Consider the following 19472-nt stretch of genomic DNA (forward strand, 5'->3'; position numbering starts at 1 on the left):
CATTCCTGCCCACAAGTACTTACAGAGAAGCAGAAAAGTACTGATCTGCTGAGTGATGTTATCCAAGTGAACTGTGGAGCAACTGGCAGAAATGGACAGCAATTGGTAGCTGAACTCTGACCAGGCACTGGGGTTCAGAACAGACGTGCAGAATCACAGCTGCCAAACTCAGCAGGAGTCAGTAGGGACCTTTTCATTAACTTCACTCTGCATTACACCAGACCTTCAGGAGGTCAAACAGTTCTGCAATTCCCAACTGGAGTATGAAAGAAATCCAAATCTCAGAGTCCCTTTCCTCTAATCTCATTATTGTCACCTCCCCAAATGCTTAGCCCCAAATTCTCCTTGCATGTTCTCTGGCACTCCTGCCTGGTCTCCTGCCTCTGCTCCCTGCTCAAGGACAGACCAAGTGCCCACACTTCACCTGCATCCCAGGGATGCAGACCCAGTTTGGACACTTCTCCTTTTCGTTGGGAAGGGTTTGTGGTTAATCTTTCTATCAGTGGGTCTGGAACGGAGGAAAGGATAAAGCCTGCATGCAGACAGAGCCCAGCAGAGAGCTGCTCACAGCCAGTTCTGCTGCTGCTGTTCAAAGGCACAAAGATGTCTGTAGCCTTTGGGTTGCTTCCATCCTAGCAAACTGAGCCAGGCCTATGTTAGGGACTGATGCCAAGGCTTGTATTACTCACACCAGGCTGAACTGGCCTCAGAGCAGCCCAGCTTCTCAGCCAAAAGCATGAGATACCAGGAGAAGCAGACAGAAGTCTATTTCTAGAATAACTCTGAAAGCGTGCCTTGCAAAAATGCATTTAGATCAATTGCCATCACGTAAAGATTGGTACAAATAACCAAAAAATCTCACTTCTTATTTCTTAGGGCGATTGTATGCAGCACTGAGCTTCACTTCATGTGTAACAGTCTAACTGGAATAGGACAGTAAAGTCCTTTACAGCCTTGAAAAAGTGTCAGGGATTTTATGTATTCACTGAGGCTTGGAGTTCAAAGGTGAAGACAATATCACGCTTTGATATACCGAGAGTCAATCATCATCTCATCTCAACTGGAAAACAAATGCCTGGGAGTGTGTGTGGGGGGAGTTAAATTCAAAGCTGGTATGCATGGTAAACCCCCTAATCCCAGCACCTGTGATAAACGCTATCCAGCACTAGAAGGTGGAATTCAACTCGGCTGGCACAGGGCACAGGAGGATACAAATGTTTTTGGGAACCTCCCCACTATTTACTGGGGAAAACATTGACATTCACAGCGTCAGGTACTTCAGGTGTCAACCTCCTGGGGACAAGATGGCCATCAAAGAGAACAAATGATAGAAGAAGTAATTATTATATAATGTTTGTTTTTTTTTTAAATAGTATTTTTTTCTTCTTTTTAACTGCTTATGCTTCTGAACATACTACATCTCCCCAAATGAGATAACAGAGACCTGAGATAACATGCACTGACCAGAAATAACATGCACTGACTCACTGAATATCCTGAGTTGGAAGGCACCCACAAGCATCATCAAGTCCAAATCCTTTCTCCACACAGGACAGTCCAAATTTCAGACCCTGAGTGGTGTTCAGACACTCCATGAACTCCATCACTTGGGGCTGTGCACACTGCCCTGGGCAGCCTGTTCCGTGCCCACCATCCTCTGGTGAAGAACCCTTTCCTAACCCCTACCTGATTCTCCTTGAGGTTTGTGCACTCTCCTTACTCTGTCCTTTTCACCTGAATCCATAAAAACATCCAAAGCTACGGTTATTTTTCACATTCTTCCTGAGGTGACATGGCACAATGGTCCACTTCAACATACAAATAAAACTGGGAGCAGTCTGCTTTACATCTTAGTCCAGGACAGTGAGCCTTTGGGAAGAAACTGGACTTTGCATGGAAAAGCAAAATCCAGAGCTTCCCTTAAAGGTTTTTAAACTCTAGTTGGCCAATGAAGGCCAACCCTATTGCTTATGAAGGGGGAATAGCTAAATTAACCCAATAAGCCTGATTTGTGTAGTCCTCCTATTGCATGCAGTTGGAAGAGTCAGATTGCTCCTGACACTTCTGCCAGCCAGTGCCATCAGAAAGCAATACAATCATGTTGAACAACTATATCCCCTAACACACTTGTTTCTGACATTCCAGTTCTCTACATTTCCCTAAAAAAAAAAAAAAAAAAAAAAAAAAAAAAAAAAGGAGAGTGGCATGTTCACTTTCTGCACTCCTTCAGGGAAAAAAAAAGATGATAAAGGTAGGTTTGGTGTGTCTGTCTCTCTCATTTGACACCAAACTCACTGAACCAATTATTTTAAACCCTTCTAGGATAGCTGCTTGCCCAAGACTCCTACTAAATTGTGGTGGGAGAGATGGGAACGTACACCGGTTCAGATTTTAGCAGTTAGAGTCCTCTACTCTGAAACCTAAATTCACACATGCTTCAAATCTTTCTTCGACCTCAAGCTACATTACATAGGAAAAGGCATGTATGATCCATGGTAGCAGTGCAGCACAGAAAATAATGTTTGAAAAACTGTTTTGGTGACAAAAACCTGGTGGACACGCTGCTGTGAAAGGTATCTGCAACAGCAAAACAGACAGTACCCAAGAGGATGTCAGATGCCTCAACAAACACTTTGAGAAAGTCAGATTTTGGAGTGATCAACAGGCTTTAAAGCTGCTGTCATGAGCTAAAAGCCAGAATTAAGGGTATGATTACCAATTTCCTTAAGGAAGCACAACTAAATGGCTTCTGGTCAGCACTAAATAAAAGTTATACTCTTGGTAAAACAGAAAGTAGGAACCTGTCCCTGGTCCAGATTCTGTCTTGTTGACACAATGTCTCTCCACTGGATGGAATTTAATCCATTAGATTCAGGCAAACATATAAATAAATAGCCTGGATTTTCTGTGAAATCAGAAATACATTAATTAGAACATGTTCTGGAGACAGATTGAAGCAGTCATCCTTTTTTTCCATTTCATCAGGTTGATCTGTTTAACAGCATCATAGCATTCATCTTAAAATCCTAAGGACAAATCAAACTATCTTGACTCCAGTGTGCTCTCCAGCCTGTTGTCCAAATAGTGGCAAGAAGTGGCACAGCAACAGTTCTAAAACCAACAGCTTGTGCCTCATTGACCCAACCTGGTCTGAGACAGCAGCACCTGCCCTCAATGATCATTCTCCTTCACCTCACCACCACCAATGCCTGGTGTATTTGGGAGGGGAAATGGCAATGTCCAAGGGGACAAATGGACATATCCAAGGGGATAAAGCACTCGCTTTATCATGCTCTAACAAGAGAGGGTTGTGGAAGGGATCAAACTTCCACTAATTCTGTTGAACCAGAAGCTCTCCCAGTGCCAACATGAGTGTGAAATTTGTAAGGAAGCCCATGCTGGTGTCATGCACTCCATGTGTCCGATGCTCAGGCAGAGACACTACTGCATTAAGGATGTGAGGCAGCTGGTCTGAGGCCCCAGCCATGGTGACAGTGGGTGCTGCTTTGTGCCACCAGTGGCAGGTGCACATGTGGGGCACAGCCCAGCTCGGGCACACATGACATCAGGCACCAACCATCTCCAATTGAGTGCAGCTGGCAAAGCATGGAGCATTTTTTACTGTTTTATTTACTTACTTATTTAACTGCTGCTGCTGCTTGCTGTCAGTCTGGTGTCAGAGAGAACATCTTGATTTCACAACAATTTGGCCAACTGGTGTCATACCTCTATAACTAGCAGATAGGTAAGATAGCTAAGAATCCACACAGAATTGGATGCTAAGTGGAATGAGAAGTACAACATACAGAAGGTGCAATAGCACAAACTGACTGATGTTGAAATGGGGGAGCTTCTTTGGGACTATTATGTTGAGACATAAACTCTTGGAAGATAAAACCCAAAGGTTTTATTCAGTTGGTAACTGCTTTACAAGAACTATGTTAAACCACCTGAGCACTGTTCTTTATTGCCTCCCCACAATGCTTCACCTGGACATTAAAGAGGCTGTCCATCCAGCCTTCACAGCAGGCACAAGACTAGTGAAGGCAGGTGTATTAGGCAAAGCTTTTCACTCTGCCAACATGGGCACTGATGGTGTCTGCATCAGCAACCCCCAAGGGTTGAAACTATCCAGTCCTCCCTGCCTTGATTTACCAATCCATCCTGTTTTGCTGCTGCATGTATAATCTGCAGCATTTCTGGATGATGACAAATCATATGTAAAACAGGAGAGAAATAAAACAGCATAATGAAATTTTATTTTGAAAATATGGCAAGAGTCTAAGGCACTTCAAACATTTAAATACACATGACTAAAGTGAATGTGACAAGGTAGTAGCATTCCATAAATATGCACCGAGAACTACACTCATTTCCACTCATGGGGAATATACAGCTGGTACCTCTAATTTTACTCTCCAATAAACATGAATGGAGCTTATACACTGACACAGTTAATAAAAATATGGTATCGTGACATGTAATTCTTCATGTAGTTTTTAATTACTAAGGAATATAAAATGTTGAAAATACTGTGCGAGTTAATTTTATAGACATTATTATCTTTCATATAAAAGTTATATATTATCCCCAATTAGCAACAAGTTACTTAGTGAACTTCTGAACTCACGAGAGGATCTATCCCCAGCATCTAATCCAGTCACCCACCAGCTCAAGTTTCATGGAGCTCACTATATAAGCAACTGCAACTTCTCAATTTCAGAATAATTAAAAACATCAAAACTGTGTTGGAATGAAATTCATGAGAAGGTTACTGTGATAACGTTTAGGCACAGTAAACATAAATGTTTTAGAACGATTTAAAACAAGCCACCGGGACCCCCTGCAAGGATAGCTTTAGACCTCTTAGGCAGCACATAACATAGGGAAAGACAATCTAAAAGAAAAACAGCATTAATGCCAGTGTATGGAAAGATGAGTAAGTGAGCAAAAAGAATAGTTCTGGCTAAGGCTCTCAGCTGAGTACTACCTAACTATACGCTTGCTTCAAGTTTAAGGGTTTTTTATCCTTAGCACTAGGTCTCTGCTTTCACTTTGCTGGTGAGTTCAGGCACAAGACAATTACATTCAGTATCTGTCCCAGTAAAACAGTAAAATTTAGCAGCTTGAAGATGGCATTACAATTTTTATAAGTATTCATGCAGCACTACTCAAATGTAGCTCTGTGGGTAGGACCGGGAGATGTCTTTCTGCTAAGTCTAGGAGTGCCCTAAGAAAAAGGAAAGAACAATTAATCACAAGGAAAATATTTTAGCCAGCCAAACACAGCACTCACAAAGCTCTCTGTTTGATTGCTTCCCTTCCACTGCACAATTAATCTTTTCTTTCTCTCCCCATTTTTGGAAGAACAGTACTAGCTATCATACAACCAATTAACCAGGAGTGAAAGTTGTTTAGACAGTGAAACGTTTAGCAATAGTTGATCAAGAGATTGAGTCAGGCCTCTAAGAACAAGTGGGCATCCACCAGAATATCAAGGACAATTCTAACTCCAGAAACAGCTTTGTTTTCATGACCAGGTCAATAATTAGTATTACAACGATGCAAAAGCACCTCTGCATGCTAGCCAGATTTCTGAGACCCAGTGGTGAGCTGCTTTTACTGCTGGTAACAAGGCAGAAGGTGGTATAATTGGCCAGGAATCAGGCTAATGGAGTTAGTCTGCATTTAAAAATATACATTTCACTTACCAGCATAAAATTTTCCCATGAATAAACCTGAAACTTCATGTGCTGTACAGATTAAGTGGGTTTCGGTTTTTGCTCGCATTTCACTAATACAGTCAGAACAGCAAGTTAAAATGTAAACTGCATGTGAAAAATTCAGTGCGTTGTGTACTTACCGGTGACTGGGTTTTGGAAAAGTTGACGTGTGCATAAAGGAGAACTGCTATATCTTTATGTCCAGCTTCCAGGGCTATTGAAAGTGCTGTGCTGCCATCCTGAAAGAAATAAAGGTAAGAAATAAGATAATTTGTTCTTGTGTCCTCTCATTGTTCTCTTAAAAGCCCTAGAGCTCACACAGAAGCGGAGATCCTACTGCTCAGATAGCTGAATTAATTTTAAGTCTTGCTCAACTTCTTATAATTAAGTGACAACAAACCTCTGCACTGCTGTTTTATGAGACAATCCAATTGTCAGAGGCCATAATTTCTCTCAATGAGGAGAAGAGATTATTGCTGAGCAGGAATAAGCATGCCATTATCACAACGTTATGTGTAGTGCTCTGAAAGAATTGTTATTTTCGAAGATTGGTCTGAGAGAAACTACAGTATCAGGAGAGTAAGAGAAGGGAGGGGTAAGTGCTCATCAAATATGGTAACTGTTGTATTATCATAATCACTGTTATGTTCTAACTGCCATTAACACTTTGAACACTGACATTCATAGTTCCAAATGCACGGCTTTAAATGATGGCAACCTAAAAAACAATAAATGAATTTTACTGGTCAAACAGTCACCTCAGTTTCTCAGGAAGTACTATTTCTTTCAGAAACCACAGTCCTTGAAGCTGCTAAAAGCAGAGTACTCTTATAGAGGCTGCCTCTTACGTAGGCTCTCTGAGTGCAGCACCATTTCCAGCCACTGCTGTAGATGTTATCAGAAAGGTCACCACCAGTTTAAGGAAGATATAAACCATTTCTCCAGCTGTGGATGTGATAAACAGCATCCAAGTAGAAAGTTTCCTTTTGAGACTACAGGGAGTAATTATGAAGAAACCTAACTGTCCTGTGCAGATTTGGGAGACAGGACATAATGCATAACAAATTCAAGACAAAACTCCACAGCCCACACCAGGAAAAACAAGGCTCACTTATTTTGGTGTGGTAAACCATTACGAGAGTGGTGCACATTAGTAAAATAAAGCTCAGCTCACTATCAACCACACTGCTTATAGAAGGGTCAGTCACATTCAGAATAGCTAGGGGAATGCTAAAAATCTCAGCACAAACTCACTATGCAGCAAGTAAGTGGCAGACAAGCTGTGTTTAGGCAACAGCATCAAGCTGCCTACTGGAATATTTAAATTCCATGTCCCTACAAATGCTTTAGTTACTGAAATGATTAACAGCACTAACAGCATTGAGGCTACATTAATCTAGATGTCCTAAAAAGGACATTTTACAGTACACCCCTTTCTACATTTTTCCCTCAGGCAGCTATTGCACACTGCAACTACACTGCAGAGGCTCATGCAGCAGTTAAGAAGTAATGTCTCTGCTTCTCTACAACAGTTTCAACCAGTAATGACCCAAACCCTCCCAAATCCCAGCTCCACTTCAGTGTTCTGAGGGGTAAGAGCAACAGGAAGAACTGAAATGTACCCAAAAGGTGGTGATGTTAACAAGAACACAGAAACCAACTAAGCCAACATTTTCAACCTTGAGAACTCCACACATCAAATTCTCTGTCTGTTAACAGTGTAGGCTGTAATGGTATCTGCAAACAAGAAATATGCCACTTGGCACTGAGGCCATATCCCATATCTACTTCTTGTCAGGATAATGTACTGTAATGAGTGGCAGTCCCAAACTGTACTCTCAGAAGTTGTGGTGTGCCTACAGAGTGAATATCCTGTGAGAACTACTTGCCATGACACAGAAAAACAAAGCAACATGGCCATTAAGTCGCCAGATAAAATCCTGTTTGAAAATTGGAAGACTCCTGAAAAACAAGAAAGGGAAGCGAGAGGGATATTTTACCTAGCAAATGGTTTCTCTTCTGGTCATTGTACACCTACAGCTACCCGCAAAAACAGCTGCTGGGAAGGTCAGTTAGAAAAGCAAAGGTAACAACCAGGCAAATGATCAGAGCAGCTTCTATCACAAAACAGGATTCATACATTTGGTACTTTGGTGCTGGAAGTCAAGAGATTCCTGTCAGTAGACTTCAGCAGCTTTTCACTGAGTCCAAAAACTAAATCTGAAAAGCATTCTAGAGCAGAGAACTATCTGATGAAGCACCATCTGGAAAGGCAACTCACATTGTCCTCCAGGGTGCCATTACACCCAGGCTGAGCCAGCAAAAGTTTGACTATTTCAACATGTCCGTGTTCGCTAGCACACATCAGAGCTGTAGAACCCTCATCATCCTGGATATTGACATCTGCACCACAGGCCAGCAAAGCTTTAACCATATCTATTCGCCCATGACTCACAGCAAGCATCAGGGCAGTCTGACCAGCCTGTAAAAAATGACAAGAAAACAAATCACTGCAAAGACAATCAGTGGCAAAACATTCACATCTTCTGCTGTTGTTGTTGGCACTGTGCTTTCTCTTGGGGGGTGGCACGGGAAACATTTCTTTGTACAGGACCATCAGGTCTCTGCTTGCCACTATTTGAACATCTTATACATATCTAACATTTGCACAGCTATTTAATAAATCAATGAAAACATCACATTCATTTCCAGACTTGTGGAGCTCCTTGGAAGGAACTAAATACTGCAGAATTCGGAAATGCCTCCCAAAAATCTGTAATGGCTCTTTCATATAATTCTTTATATATTTACAGAAGACATACAGAATTGATGCTCAAGTGTCATTCCATGGCTTCATTTTGTACAAAGCAATTAAAAAAAAAAAAACAAAATCAACAAATATAAGAAAAGTAAGCATTTGAATATTTGAAGGGTGAGCAAATGAGTGCAAAAACCATACCAATAGAGAAAGGAATGGAATGTGGAAGGAAAGGAAAAAAAGAAAAAATGCATAGGAGTGGGAACACTGTCTTGGCTGACCTGACTGGCTTTTGCATTCACATCCCCACAGCTGAACAGTTCCTCCACTATCCTCATGTCCTTCTCAGCTTCCACAGCTGCGAGAGCGGCGAGCATGATGGGGGTATAGCCGGCCTTGTTCTGATGGTTTACGTTACAGACATCTGCAGAGGGATGAGATAATTCCTTTGGAAAGTATGAACCCAAAAAGCAGCAATTGTGCTAATGAACCGAGCAAACTGTTAGTAGAGCAGCCTACTACAGAAAAAAAGGGCATCAACTGCTCTCATAATGGAAGTGATTCAAGGAAAAGTGGAGAGGAAAAAATAAACAGGGGTGCTCTTGAGCCTGAGGAAGAAAAGGATCCTTTTATACTACGTGCGTGACACAAAGGAGTACACAAAGATATTTTATATGTCATCATTTAGAGTTATGTTTTTTTATAAAAACAAGTGGTCTGAAATTTGACATAGCCTTCAGGGTCATGGGTCCAAATCCTAGGAACACAATCAGTACAGTCTTTAAGCTCCTCTCCTGAGGGCAAGACCACTGCAAAGTCAAAACAGTCCAGTGACATGGTCAGTGGAAAAGCCACTTCTCATCAGTGCAAACATTTTTCCTGAAACTGGTACTATTTTAAAGACCTGCAAGTGTACTTTGACACGTTCTGGAACTATAGAAAAGACCTTACAATTAAAGGCTGCTTCCAGCTCCACCAAGTATTTGACTCTAAAAAAAGATGCTCTGGGAACAAATATAAGCAAATACAACAAATACAATAGTCATCTGACTAGTGCTAGAAGCTGACAAGAGTTCTTCTTTTCAGTCACTTCTAACCTCCAAATCTCTGTTCCTAGCATTCTGCAGAAATCCAGCAGGTCTTATGAGTTTACCAGAAAGCAGGGCTTTCAGTGTAATGGAAAGCAAGGACTCAGACTCACATAAACTATATATCTAGACCTAGGACTAAAGAGCACCTCAACAAGAAAACCTGTTTCAGGAAATTCTTCAGATTTATTGCCAAGAGTATTAAAAAAAAAAAAATTAAAAAAAAAAAAAAAGAGAGAGAACATTGCAGAAGCACTCAAGTGCAGGTCTAAGAAAATAGGTCTAAGAAAAGAAAATTTTTCCATATTCCACAACCATCACCTGTCCTACCTTGCAACATGTAACACAACTTTCCTTTCAGAAGTCTCTCTTGGGAAGCCATTCAAACCACAGAACATAGTACTCTCCTACACATACTACTTCATGAGTAATTAATAATTGTTGAAATTTATGTTCTCCTTCCCTGACTAAACTACTTCAGCAGAGATGTATTTCCTGAGGTCACATTTCAGCTCCTGTTCTATGTGGCTAATGAAAAGAGAAAGGGTATTTTCCTAATTTAGTTTCTGAGTAGCGCTGCCTGGTGATGCAGGAACCTCCTGTCTCAACTGCTCTTCTCACCAAGTGCATGGATGCTCCTGGGCTAAGAAGCTGCCTGTGCTACGTGCAGACTGCAAAGCTGAGTGTGGTCACCACTCAGACATCACATAGGTGAAGACTGGAAGCTGAAGGAAAAACATCTTAAATCATTTTTCAAGTGATGATGTCTGCAGTATGCTTCTGCTCACCTGACATCTGCCATGCTTGTATTTTGCTGTTAAGAGCTTCTGTTTGCATATGGATACAAGATTGCTACAAAACACAGCAGTCCTGACTTTCAGCAAAACATAATCATGCTCAAGCTGCCCTGACAGACTCCTTGAAGTAGATGAGCAGTTTCTTCCTCCCCTGTAGCCCTCCTGCTGCACTTCAGCATCCCCCTGACATTCCCTGCATTCCCCTACCATGAGTCACTCTTTCTAAGTAGGCTGCCTTCACACAGATCCAGGGATTTCAAAGTGGTGTTTGCTTTACAGCTGAGGAAGTTTTTGCCTCTGTGACAGACAAGATGGACTCTTAAAGCTTCTTAAAGCTAAGATCTGTATGATTAAGGTCCTTGTTTATCCAGTGCTGCACTTTTGGATTTGTAAACATTTCCAGCTTACAAGCAATGCATTTCAATCCAGCCATGCTGCAGGGCCTAGCTGAGCCACACAACCATGACAAGTTTTATACCTAGCTTTCAGAAAGACACTTCAGTCAGGGAGCAAAATTAGGCCTAAACAGATCACATCCTGCTTGGAATCTGCTCCAGTATGTGACACCTCTTGTTCACTGCCTCCTGGTTTAGCACTTGTGTGGTACTATGTGTGTTGCATGGCTTCTGAGAGAAAAGCAGCAACAATGAAAAACAACAAAATGAGGCATCATCATGTTGTTCATCTAACAGGGAAATACTCTTGTATGGCAAACTGCCACAACATTTCTCAGGAGAGCAGTAAAAACTGTGCCACAGTGTTGGCCAGAAACAGCTCTATGCTGCTCTAGTGAGATAAGGCCAAACTGATCTGAGCGTTTAACACGGATGTTTATATCTGAATGCATCTTTCCCTACCAGCACTCTACTTTTGGCTGAGCAGCAGCTGCACTGCTTCCAAAGGAAAATGCTGGAGGCTGATGCTGCTAAATCTGACTACAGTCTGAGAGGCAGGGGGGTTTACTTAGGTGTTTCATTAACCCTGCAAGAGCCATCACTTCCAAAGCCAGCAGCAGAAACAAGGATTCTATAGTATCTAAGCAAGACACCATATAATTATTAATAGTAAAATATTTTGCTGCTGGAGGAAGCCTGAACTTTATCTCTTGCTCATCAAGACTTCCACCTGTGAGAATAAAAAAAATACACCAACAGTCAACCTACTTGCATCCAAAAGAAGCTTTACAATTTCAAAGTTAGAATGCGAGACGCTGTAATGCAGAGCTGTGTTCCCATTTCCATCCGCCACATTGATGATATGTCTGAGGACAGCAGGAGAAATCTCTTCAAAAGCAGTTATGTAGTCTCCAACCATTTCAGGAACAGCTGACTTCTGACTTGAGACACGAAACCACTCGTGCTGGATGGTATTTAAACAAAACCTCTGCCAAAAAGGAAGACAGAAAAATTTACATATGGGCATTCCATTTAAAGGACTTGCCATACCACAAGTCAGTGATGTGGGAAACTAGGCCTTTTTTAGTCAAACGTGGGAAGAAAGTATTCAGTTCACAAACAATATGCGTAGACTGAAGCTATTCCTCTGACCAAACCTCTCTTCAAGATAAACCAATTCACCTCCTCTCACTTACTGTATTTTCAAACCTGATACATCTCCAAAGGCACTGCATTTTAGGATGGGGTTACCCCCAGAACAATACCAGGAGCAAGAGCAATGGGAACAGACATTTTGCAGGTATTAAAACAACAGCATACAAAGCCAATAAGGTGCAGTCCCATCTATTATATCAAATATAGTATCAAATGCACAAAGTATAGGAGAACTGGCTGAACAGAATCTCTGCAACACAAGAGCTGAGCACTGCAGGTGATCATAGATTGAACCTTCCATGAAACAGGCAAACACTGTTTTGTGATAAATAAACAGGTTAATATTTTGCAGAGCATGCAGTGGAGTCCCTTTTCTCTGCCTTACACTGCAAATGCAACTGTTGGACGACCTTATCCTGCCTGATGACCAAACAGCAAGAAATATTAACTCAAAATGGTTCCAAGGGTAAGCAACAAGAATGATTATTAGTTAAGGAATTCTGGTGTATGGAAAAGATGGAAGGACTGGAGATGCTTTGCTGACAGAACAACCAGGGAAAGGAACACAGTAACATTTTCACAGTGAAAAAGGCTGGTGTAATGAGAAAAGAAGAACCAGTTTTTCACCTCCCGGATGGGCAAGTGAAGTAGTAATGGACTTAAGCTGCAACAAGAGATGCAGGTTAGACACTGAGGATAAACTTTCCCACTGGTACGAAGGAGCAGGAGCCCCATAGGCCAGACAGCTGTCTGCTGGGAACCATCTAGCTACAGCAGTCCCAGCCGTGAGCCACAGGGGCTTCTGCAACCGCAGCCAGCTCTTATTTTCTGAACCAGTTTCTCAGCAGCTGGAATTCATGTGAGGATCACCATGTCTGTTCTCTCTTCTCACAACTCTTACTTGCAAGGTAACCAGTGAGTTTAAAAACAATTCTGCAGAGAAGATAACTCAGTGTGCTTCTCAAGCTTCTAGAGACAAGAGAGAGCATCTGTACCAGCAGCCCTAGAGGGAGATCATGTCTGGTGAAGGCACAATATTTTACTTTCATCTACATCAGTATTCCTTCATAAAAGCTTGTAAGGTCCAACTCATTTGAATTAAGAACACATATATCATGAGTTGAAATATGAAAGTGGTCATAAAGTGACACAGTATAACTTTTGGGTTCTTTTGGTTCTATTTTTAAAATCTCATAAATGATCTAGTTCAAAGTATCACTTGGAATTTATTCTCTGCAGTCACAGTATTATCACAAGCATAACTGAAAGGGACAATTTTTTATTCCAGTGATCTATGACATCCCAATAGGAGTGGGTTTCAGCTCTTTCTGATGCGAACAGCTGCTGCAAGTGTTGAGGGTGTTGGAAAAGGCTGGGGAAGTTTATACAGATTCCTAACTGTACTAAAGTTTGCCCTTTTTGGACAAGACTTCTTTATCAACAGCCAGACAGAGAACAAGAGCTGATTAGTCTGCCATTTCCAGCTACAAAGCACCACTTGTGTTGGCAAATACTTTAAGCAGAAAAAAGTAATGTGTAAATTCGTATCACGCTTTGAAGGCAGAGATTATCACCTGATTATGCAATTTTGACACTTTCAACTCCAACTGGGCCCAAAAGCCTTTGTTCTCTGAATGCCTAAACTATTCCTGAAGGACTGACGCAGGATGAAATTACCCCTCACATCTATATTAAACCACCTTTCAAAATGTTCCTGACACATATGTGTCCGAACTATACACACATAGTATTAGGTTCTCTGGGAAGCTGCAGAAGCTCACAGTAGAGGAGACTGGCACTGGATTCCTGCATTTTACATCACAGCACCACTGCAGCAGATGGCAAATGTAGTTTTACAACACTAAGTGGTGACCAGTGTTTCTTTGAGATCATCCTCAGAAAACAGCACAGGCAACTCCTTATGCAGCAAACACAACTCTGTTTCTTGAGACAGTATAAGCAACAAATCCTCCATTGTCCCTGCTGCACACTACACAAAACCTACCAGCATAGCTGGAAAGACAGAAAGAAGTATACATCTCTGTCTTTAAGAAGAGGCAGCTTGTTTACGTTCAGAACAGACCCTGGGCTTCTGTCATTGGCAGAAACAGCCCCCTCATCCTGTGTGCCTCCCAGTCTGAGGACTGAGTACCATCTGCAGCAGGGTTACAGCAACACTACAGAAATAACACAGGAATGCACGGATGTGTTGAACTGCACTTTCACATTACTATTTTTACACGTGTGCTTTAGGACAACGACACTGCAGCCCATCAAGCACAAGCACATTCCGTAGACAAATGTCTCCTGATAGAAAAAGCATTTAGTGACTCCTCCAGGAAAGAAGATATCCTTTTCTGTCTAGCCACAGTGGTTCCAGCCATATAAAACAGGAAGCTAAACCTCCCTATAATTTCCCTGTGTAGCACAGCAAGAATTTTGCACTGTATTGCTTACCACATCTTTGTTGGTCAATGCCTTGGGGTCATCAATGTTGTTTTTCAGCAGGTGACAAGCAGAAAGCATCTTCTCACTTAGTTCATACCTGAGAGAGATACACAGCATAACACACGGCATATTTAAATTCTCCTCTCAGCATTTCAACATCAAAGTATTTGCCTTTCTGAGAATTACGGGGAAATGTGAATTTCTGGGCTGGCTGCAAGGTAGGAGCTGTTCTGGCAGCCCCCCTTCCAGGGCTGGGAGATGCTCCACTTACCAGCTTGCATGGACCGTGCTCAGTCCCAAGTGGCTCCACGGGCTGCCAGCTCTCACACAACTCTACCAAGCAGCCAGCTTGAAAAGAATGGGCTTCTCACATACATGAGGCCACCTAAACCATCCCAGTGCCCTCTTTACCATCACCCCTTTGCAGGGCGCACCCTACCTCTCCCTGATCTCCACCTCCTCAGCCTCGCACTCCAGGGGAGGCCCGTCCTTTGCAGTCCCTGCAGCACCTGTCTCTGGGGGGCCAAGCACAGGGTGCTCCCCATCCCTACCACAGCCATGGGGGTACACGTGGCCATCACACTCTTCCTCTGAGTCCGAGGAGGAGCTCTCCTCAGAGCTGGAGTCATCACTGGATGTAGTTTCATACCTGGGGTAGGACAAAATGCAGGTTCATTTGCATTCAGTAATGTTTGGTACTCACCTGTCTTCTCTTCAGAAAAACAAAGGCACTTAATCCCTTATTAAACACTAAGGCAGCTTAGAGGGGCTTTTGTTTGTTTGTCTCATGTTTTGAAAAACAACAGGTAGTCAAATAACTTTCCCAAAGCTTACCCTACCAGACACTCACTGCAAAAAGCACTTAAGAAGGTATGAATGCACACAAAGTACAATCAACATAAGCCACCCCAATGTGAAAGCTCATTTTTAAAACACCACCACAATGGGACACTGGAAACCACAGTGTGACATCCGTTGCTGCTAGCAATGGGAATACTGAGAAAGCAAGGGAAAGCCATTCTTGTCATCATGCTTTTTTTTACCTGAAAACACAATACCAAATTACTCTTTTTTTTTTTTTTTTTTTTTTAAATCTGAGAGATTACTTATTAAATTGTTACTGGCAACTGATATCTCTTCACAGATCCCTTCATTCTGTCACTGTGATTACAAGGGGCATGACACGTAAGAAAAGAAGGAAAAGTTTTTAAAAATGAAAGTCTTTACACCCTGTCACCCTTGCCTTAGCTCACAGATGAATTACTCTTTTTTAAAAAGAGTAAATTATATTGCTGTCTTGGTAGGCTAGTAGGAGAGGAGCTTTCTAAAGACAACAGTCATAATCTTAACTTTTTTTTTTCTGTGAAGATGAAAAACATGCTGATGCTTTAGGCGAAAAATAAATGATTTTGATAATTACAATTATAAAATGAATTTGATAATTTAACTCACCAACTTTTATACCTGATAAACTGATGTACTATGGCTATTTTTCTAATGCACAACAGTGATAAATGAGTCACAACATTCCTCCACTAGAAGTAATAATATTTTTAGCCAATATGTATGAAATGAAGTAATTGCAATATTTAGGCTATATACAGTACCAAGCACTTTAATAAGGAAAACTTGAGGAAAGAGCTTACAACTATATAAAAACAACTTGATGAAACCACTTCAAAGGTCTTTGCAAAGCTGAAGTAATATTTCCTTATTTGTTTCATCGAGATTCTGTATTTATCTAGCCCCAGACCAGGGAAGTTAATTCTCAGGCAAAGCCATTCCTTCCTGCATTGTTTAATAGCACAATGCTGCTCTTGTCAGCTGCCAAAGACGTAAGTTTGACTTACTGAGAGGCACTCCCGTGGCTCTTGGAATTTGCTCTATTTTCCCACTAAATCTGGCAGTGACCTAAGGTACAGGTACTCCAGACTGACTCCAAGTATGACCTGCAGCTTCCACTTTAGATAACACACACACATACGCACAAAGGGTTCAGGGAGATTAAGATTAGCTGAAGTGTTCAATTCTGTCTTCTTACCCTTAAACTCAGTGGACGTACCTCAGATGTAAGGACAGGCAAAGCCCATGCATAAACTCACTGACTTTTCTTTCCACTGCAACAGCACTGTAATTACTCAATGTTTTAAGACAGGCCCCTTACCCGCCGTTAATGCCAACAAACTGCAGGTTCTTCTTGGTGTTGCTCAAATCCTTTTTTCCATCCCTTTTCTTCATGATAGACTTGAGTGTGTTTTCACTGTTACTACATACTGTTGAAAGACAGGCAAAGCATATATTTCAGTACAAGTCTGTAGTGAGCTTTGATGGCTGCAGCTTTCAGTTTTTCAAAACAATCAGCTTACTGTTTAATTTATCAGCTGAGCAGGTCTTCGAGATCCTTTTATATATAGTGTCATGGCATTATATGCAGACTGGAAATAGAGAACATTTCAAAACCAGCTCTGTAACCAGAAGACTCAGAGAGTCTAGCTTTCTTACCCTCCAACACACTGACAATCTTTAAGATGTTTCTAGAAAACTTTTTTTTTTTTTTTAATTTGCTGCCCAAGGGAGATTTTCAGTACTGAAATGGATTATTCTGCTCTGTCAAGAAAATCTTAATTCTTGGTGTCAAATGACAGCAGCCTATTACCAGAAGCAACTCATTAGTATGAACAGCATGAGTAACAATAATCTGTGTGTGGGGAGTTTTAGTCAAGGTTGGTTTTTTAGATTTTTAGCATTAGCCAAAATAATTCTTACACCAGTCTGTAGACATAAAAGAGAAGAAACTTCCATAAAAGTTCAAGTTCTGTTCTGAAGTTATTTTATTAACCCCTTTTCTTGCAGTACATTCTCCTTGTGAAAGCGTTAAATGGTATTTCACTGACAGACTGAATTCTTTCACTTAAAATTTAACCAGTGTCTGGATACGAAAGGCATCATTCTCCCTGTAACTTCAAGTTTTTTTTGCCTGTTTTGGGAATCCTGAAGGCCTGCTTTAACTGTGTTTCATATTCAAACTCATCAGCATGACGAAAGGTGAATGCGAGCCAGTTATTACCATAAAGGCCAGAGGCAAGTTGGTCATCTGTCAGGTTAATTGCAGCTAGAGTTTTGTCCTGAGAAGAAAAGGACTTCCTTCCCCGAACAGCTTCCACCAGAGGAGTCTTCTCCCCCTGAGCAGGCACTACATCCTGCTCCAATTTCAGTGCTTGCAAATTTGAAGTTAAGTGGGTGTCTGCAAGTTGGCCATGAGGGATGTATTCCACGGTAGCACCTGCTGGGGAAGACAGCATGGATCATGGAGAAGTCAGACCAAATTCTTCAGGGCAACACTATCATCAGCATTAAAAAAAAAAAAAAAAAAAAAAAAAAAGAAGAATAAACTGGGGAAAAAAAAGGGGGGGTGGGGCAACATTTGTGCTTTATAATACCCTGTTACGAGGACACAGCAGGAAAATGACGATTGCTTTCAGAAACTGAAAAAATAGCTCCAAGTTTTTCTTTCCAAGAAAACATACAATGCAAGGAAAAACTACACAGATACTATCTTCAAAAGGGATGGCAGGAACATTTCTCCCCTTTTCCTTCTCTCTCAGTTCTTGCATGGAGCGTGGCTCTTGCCACCTGACTCAGGAAAGACTCACTAAGTTGCTCCCTGCTGATGTGCCTGACAAGCAGGATTCCTCATGGAAGAGCTGCATCCTCTTTACTTTTTCTTTCAGAAATTCCTTTTTCTACAGAAGCAGAAACTTTTCAGGAAGCTTTCCTGCTTGCTAGCATGCCAGCAATGCTGAAAGTTACATACCCTATTAAATTTTGAGATAACTGCAACAAATTCACACCCATTATCTATATATATTTAGGGCTAGTAGTCACATTTAAATCAAATCCCAAAGATTTAGGTTGTACATTTTTTTCTAATTTGCTGGCATCTTCTCATTTTTTTTCCCTCTGTGTGTTTAAAAGGCAGCACTAATTACACACAGACCTTTTTATAGATTCCCCTGGAGCTCCTCCAGCTGTGCTATTATGACTGCTCTGCAAAGCTGCACAAATACTTCTGTTTGCAAAACATACTTTTTTTTTTTTTTTTTTTTTTTTAAACGCACACATTATTCCTTAAGTAACGTTCCTAGTATTTTGAGGGGAAAAAAAATCCTGGGATTTAACTTACTTTGAAATGTTACTGCTCTGTTTCAAAGCTTGTTTAAACTTTCAGGGGAGGCAGAAATGACTTCTCTGTATTTATAAAGAATTAAGCTACAGCTTCCTCATTCAGATAGTATAATGACACCGAAGAGGACGCAAACATGATGCATTAATGCAAATTTCAACTATTCTCTTTTATAACAAAACATATCTGACATCTTCATTGCTCTTGCTAGACAGCCTTTCCCTCTTCTGGTTTCATTCCACTTTCTTTCCTCTGTGAAAGGACACAGCATAGTTCATCTCTGCAAATCCTGTGACTTCACTACAGTTTTTTCCTCTGGTCAATTCCCATCCACATCCCCCAGGCTCTGCATTCTCAGCCAATATGCACTTCTCAGGTGTCTCTTCCTATCGCTGGACCTATTGCCAATTCCACCACTGCTTACAGCTTCTCCAGTAAAATGGAAGTGACCCTTGATCACATTTCTACCATTGCTAGTGCCCAGCAACAACTAGCACTAGTACAGTGCTGTTCAGCTTTCACCCTGCTGCCATCTGAACACTACCAGAGACAGGCAGGCTGTCTGCTGATATATGTGGTGTGGTATCAGCAAACACCTCACTACAGGCTGGATCACTGATGAGACACCAAAAAGCTTTTTGCCCTGCGAAAAGCTGCAAGGTTTTCCCCAGGATGAGTTTCCTTTCACCAAGAGCAGGAGGTCTCTGCAAGCCTCAAGCCCTCTAGTGATGAGCTGATGCTTATATATCAGGCACAAGGTGGGCTGAAACCTTCTGTCCTCTCACTGAAATACTGGGTGAAGGCTAGAGCAAACCCAGTAGAAGCACTAGCCCTTGCAGCAATGCTCCCGCATGCCCAGGCTTGGAGCAGCAGTCTCCAAAACTCAAAGGCACACCATGTGGCCACATCCAGCCTTGCTTCCCCA

At 41.6% G+C, this 19472-nt stretch overlaps 1 protein-coding gene across 13 annotated transcripts in view; it reads right to left on the reverse strand.

Annotated features, from left to right (window-relative positions):
• Positions 1–2186: 2186 nt before the first annotated feature.
• The window catches only part of KANK1 (KN motif and ankyrin repeat domains 1), a 117668-nt gene continuing 100382 nt past the window's right edge, over positions 2187–19472 (reverse strand). For 10 of the 13 annotated variants that reach the window (XM_090132151.1, XM_090132149.1, XM_090132152.1 and 7 more), the window contains 9 exons: positions 17432–17650; positions 16529–16637; positions 14804–15013; positions 14374–14461; positions 11530–11749; positions 8763–8905; positions 8005–8205; positions 5864–5962; positions 2188–5230 (listed from right to left, as the gene is read on the reverse strand). In XM_090132151.1, coding sequence (XP_089988277.1) covers positions 5168–5230; positions 5864–5962; positions 8005–8205; positions 8763–8905; positions 11530–11749; positions 14374–14461; positions 14804–15013; positions 16529–16637; positions 17432–17650 — 1352 coding nt within the window. In that variant the 3' untranslated portion in view covers positions 2188–5167. Of the gene's footprint in view, positions 5231–5863; positions 5963–8004; positions 8206–8762; positions 8906–11529; positions 11750–14373; positions 14462–14803; positions 15014–16528; positions 16638–17431; positions 17651–19472 lie in introns of all 13 variants that reach the window. The other 3 variants (XM_090132148.1, XM_090132157.1, XM_090132153.1) reach the window with 2 other exon arrangements.

This window comes from Phasianus colchicus, chromosome Z, assembly GCF_987193195.1.
Source record: "Phasianus colchicus chromosome Z, bPhaCol1.hap1.1, whole genome shotgun sequence".
Lineage (NCBI taxonomy): Eukaryota > Metazoa > Chordata > Aves > Galliformes > Phasianidae > Phasianus > Phasianus colchicus.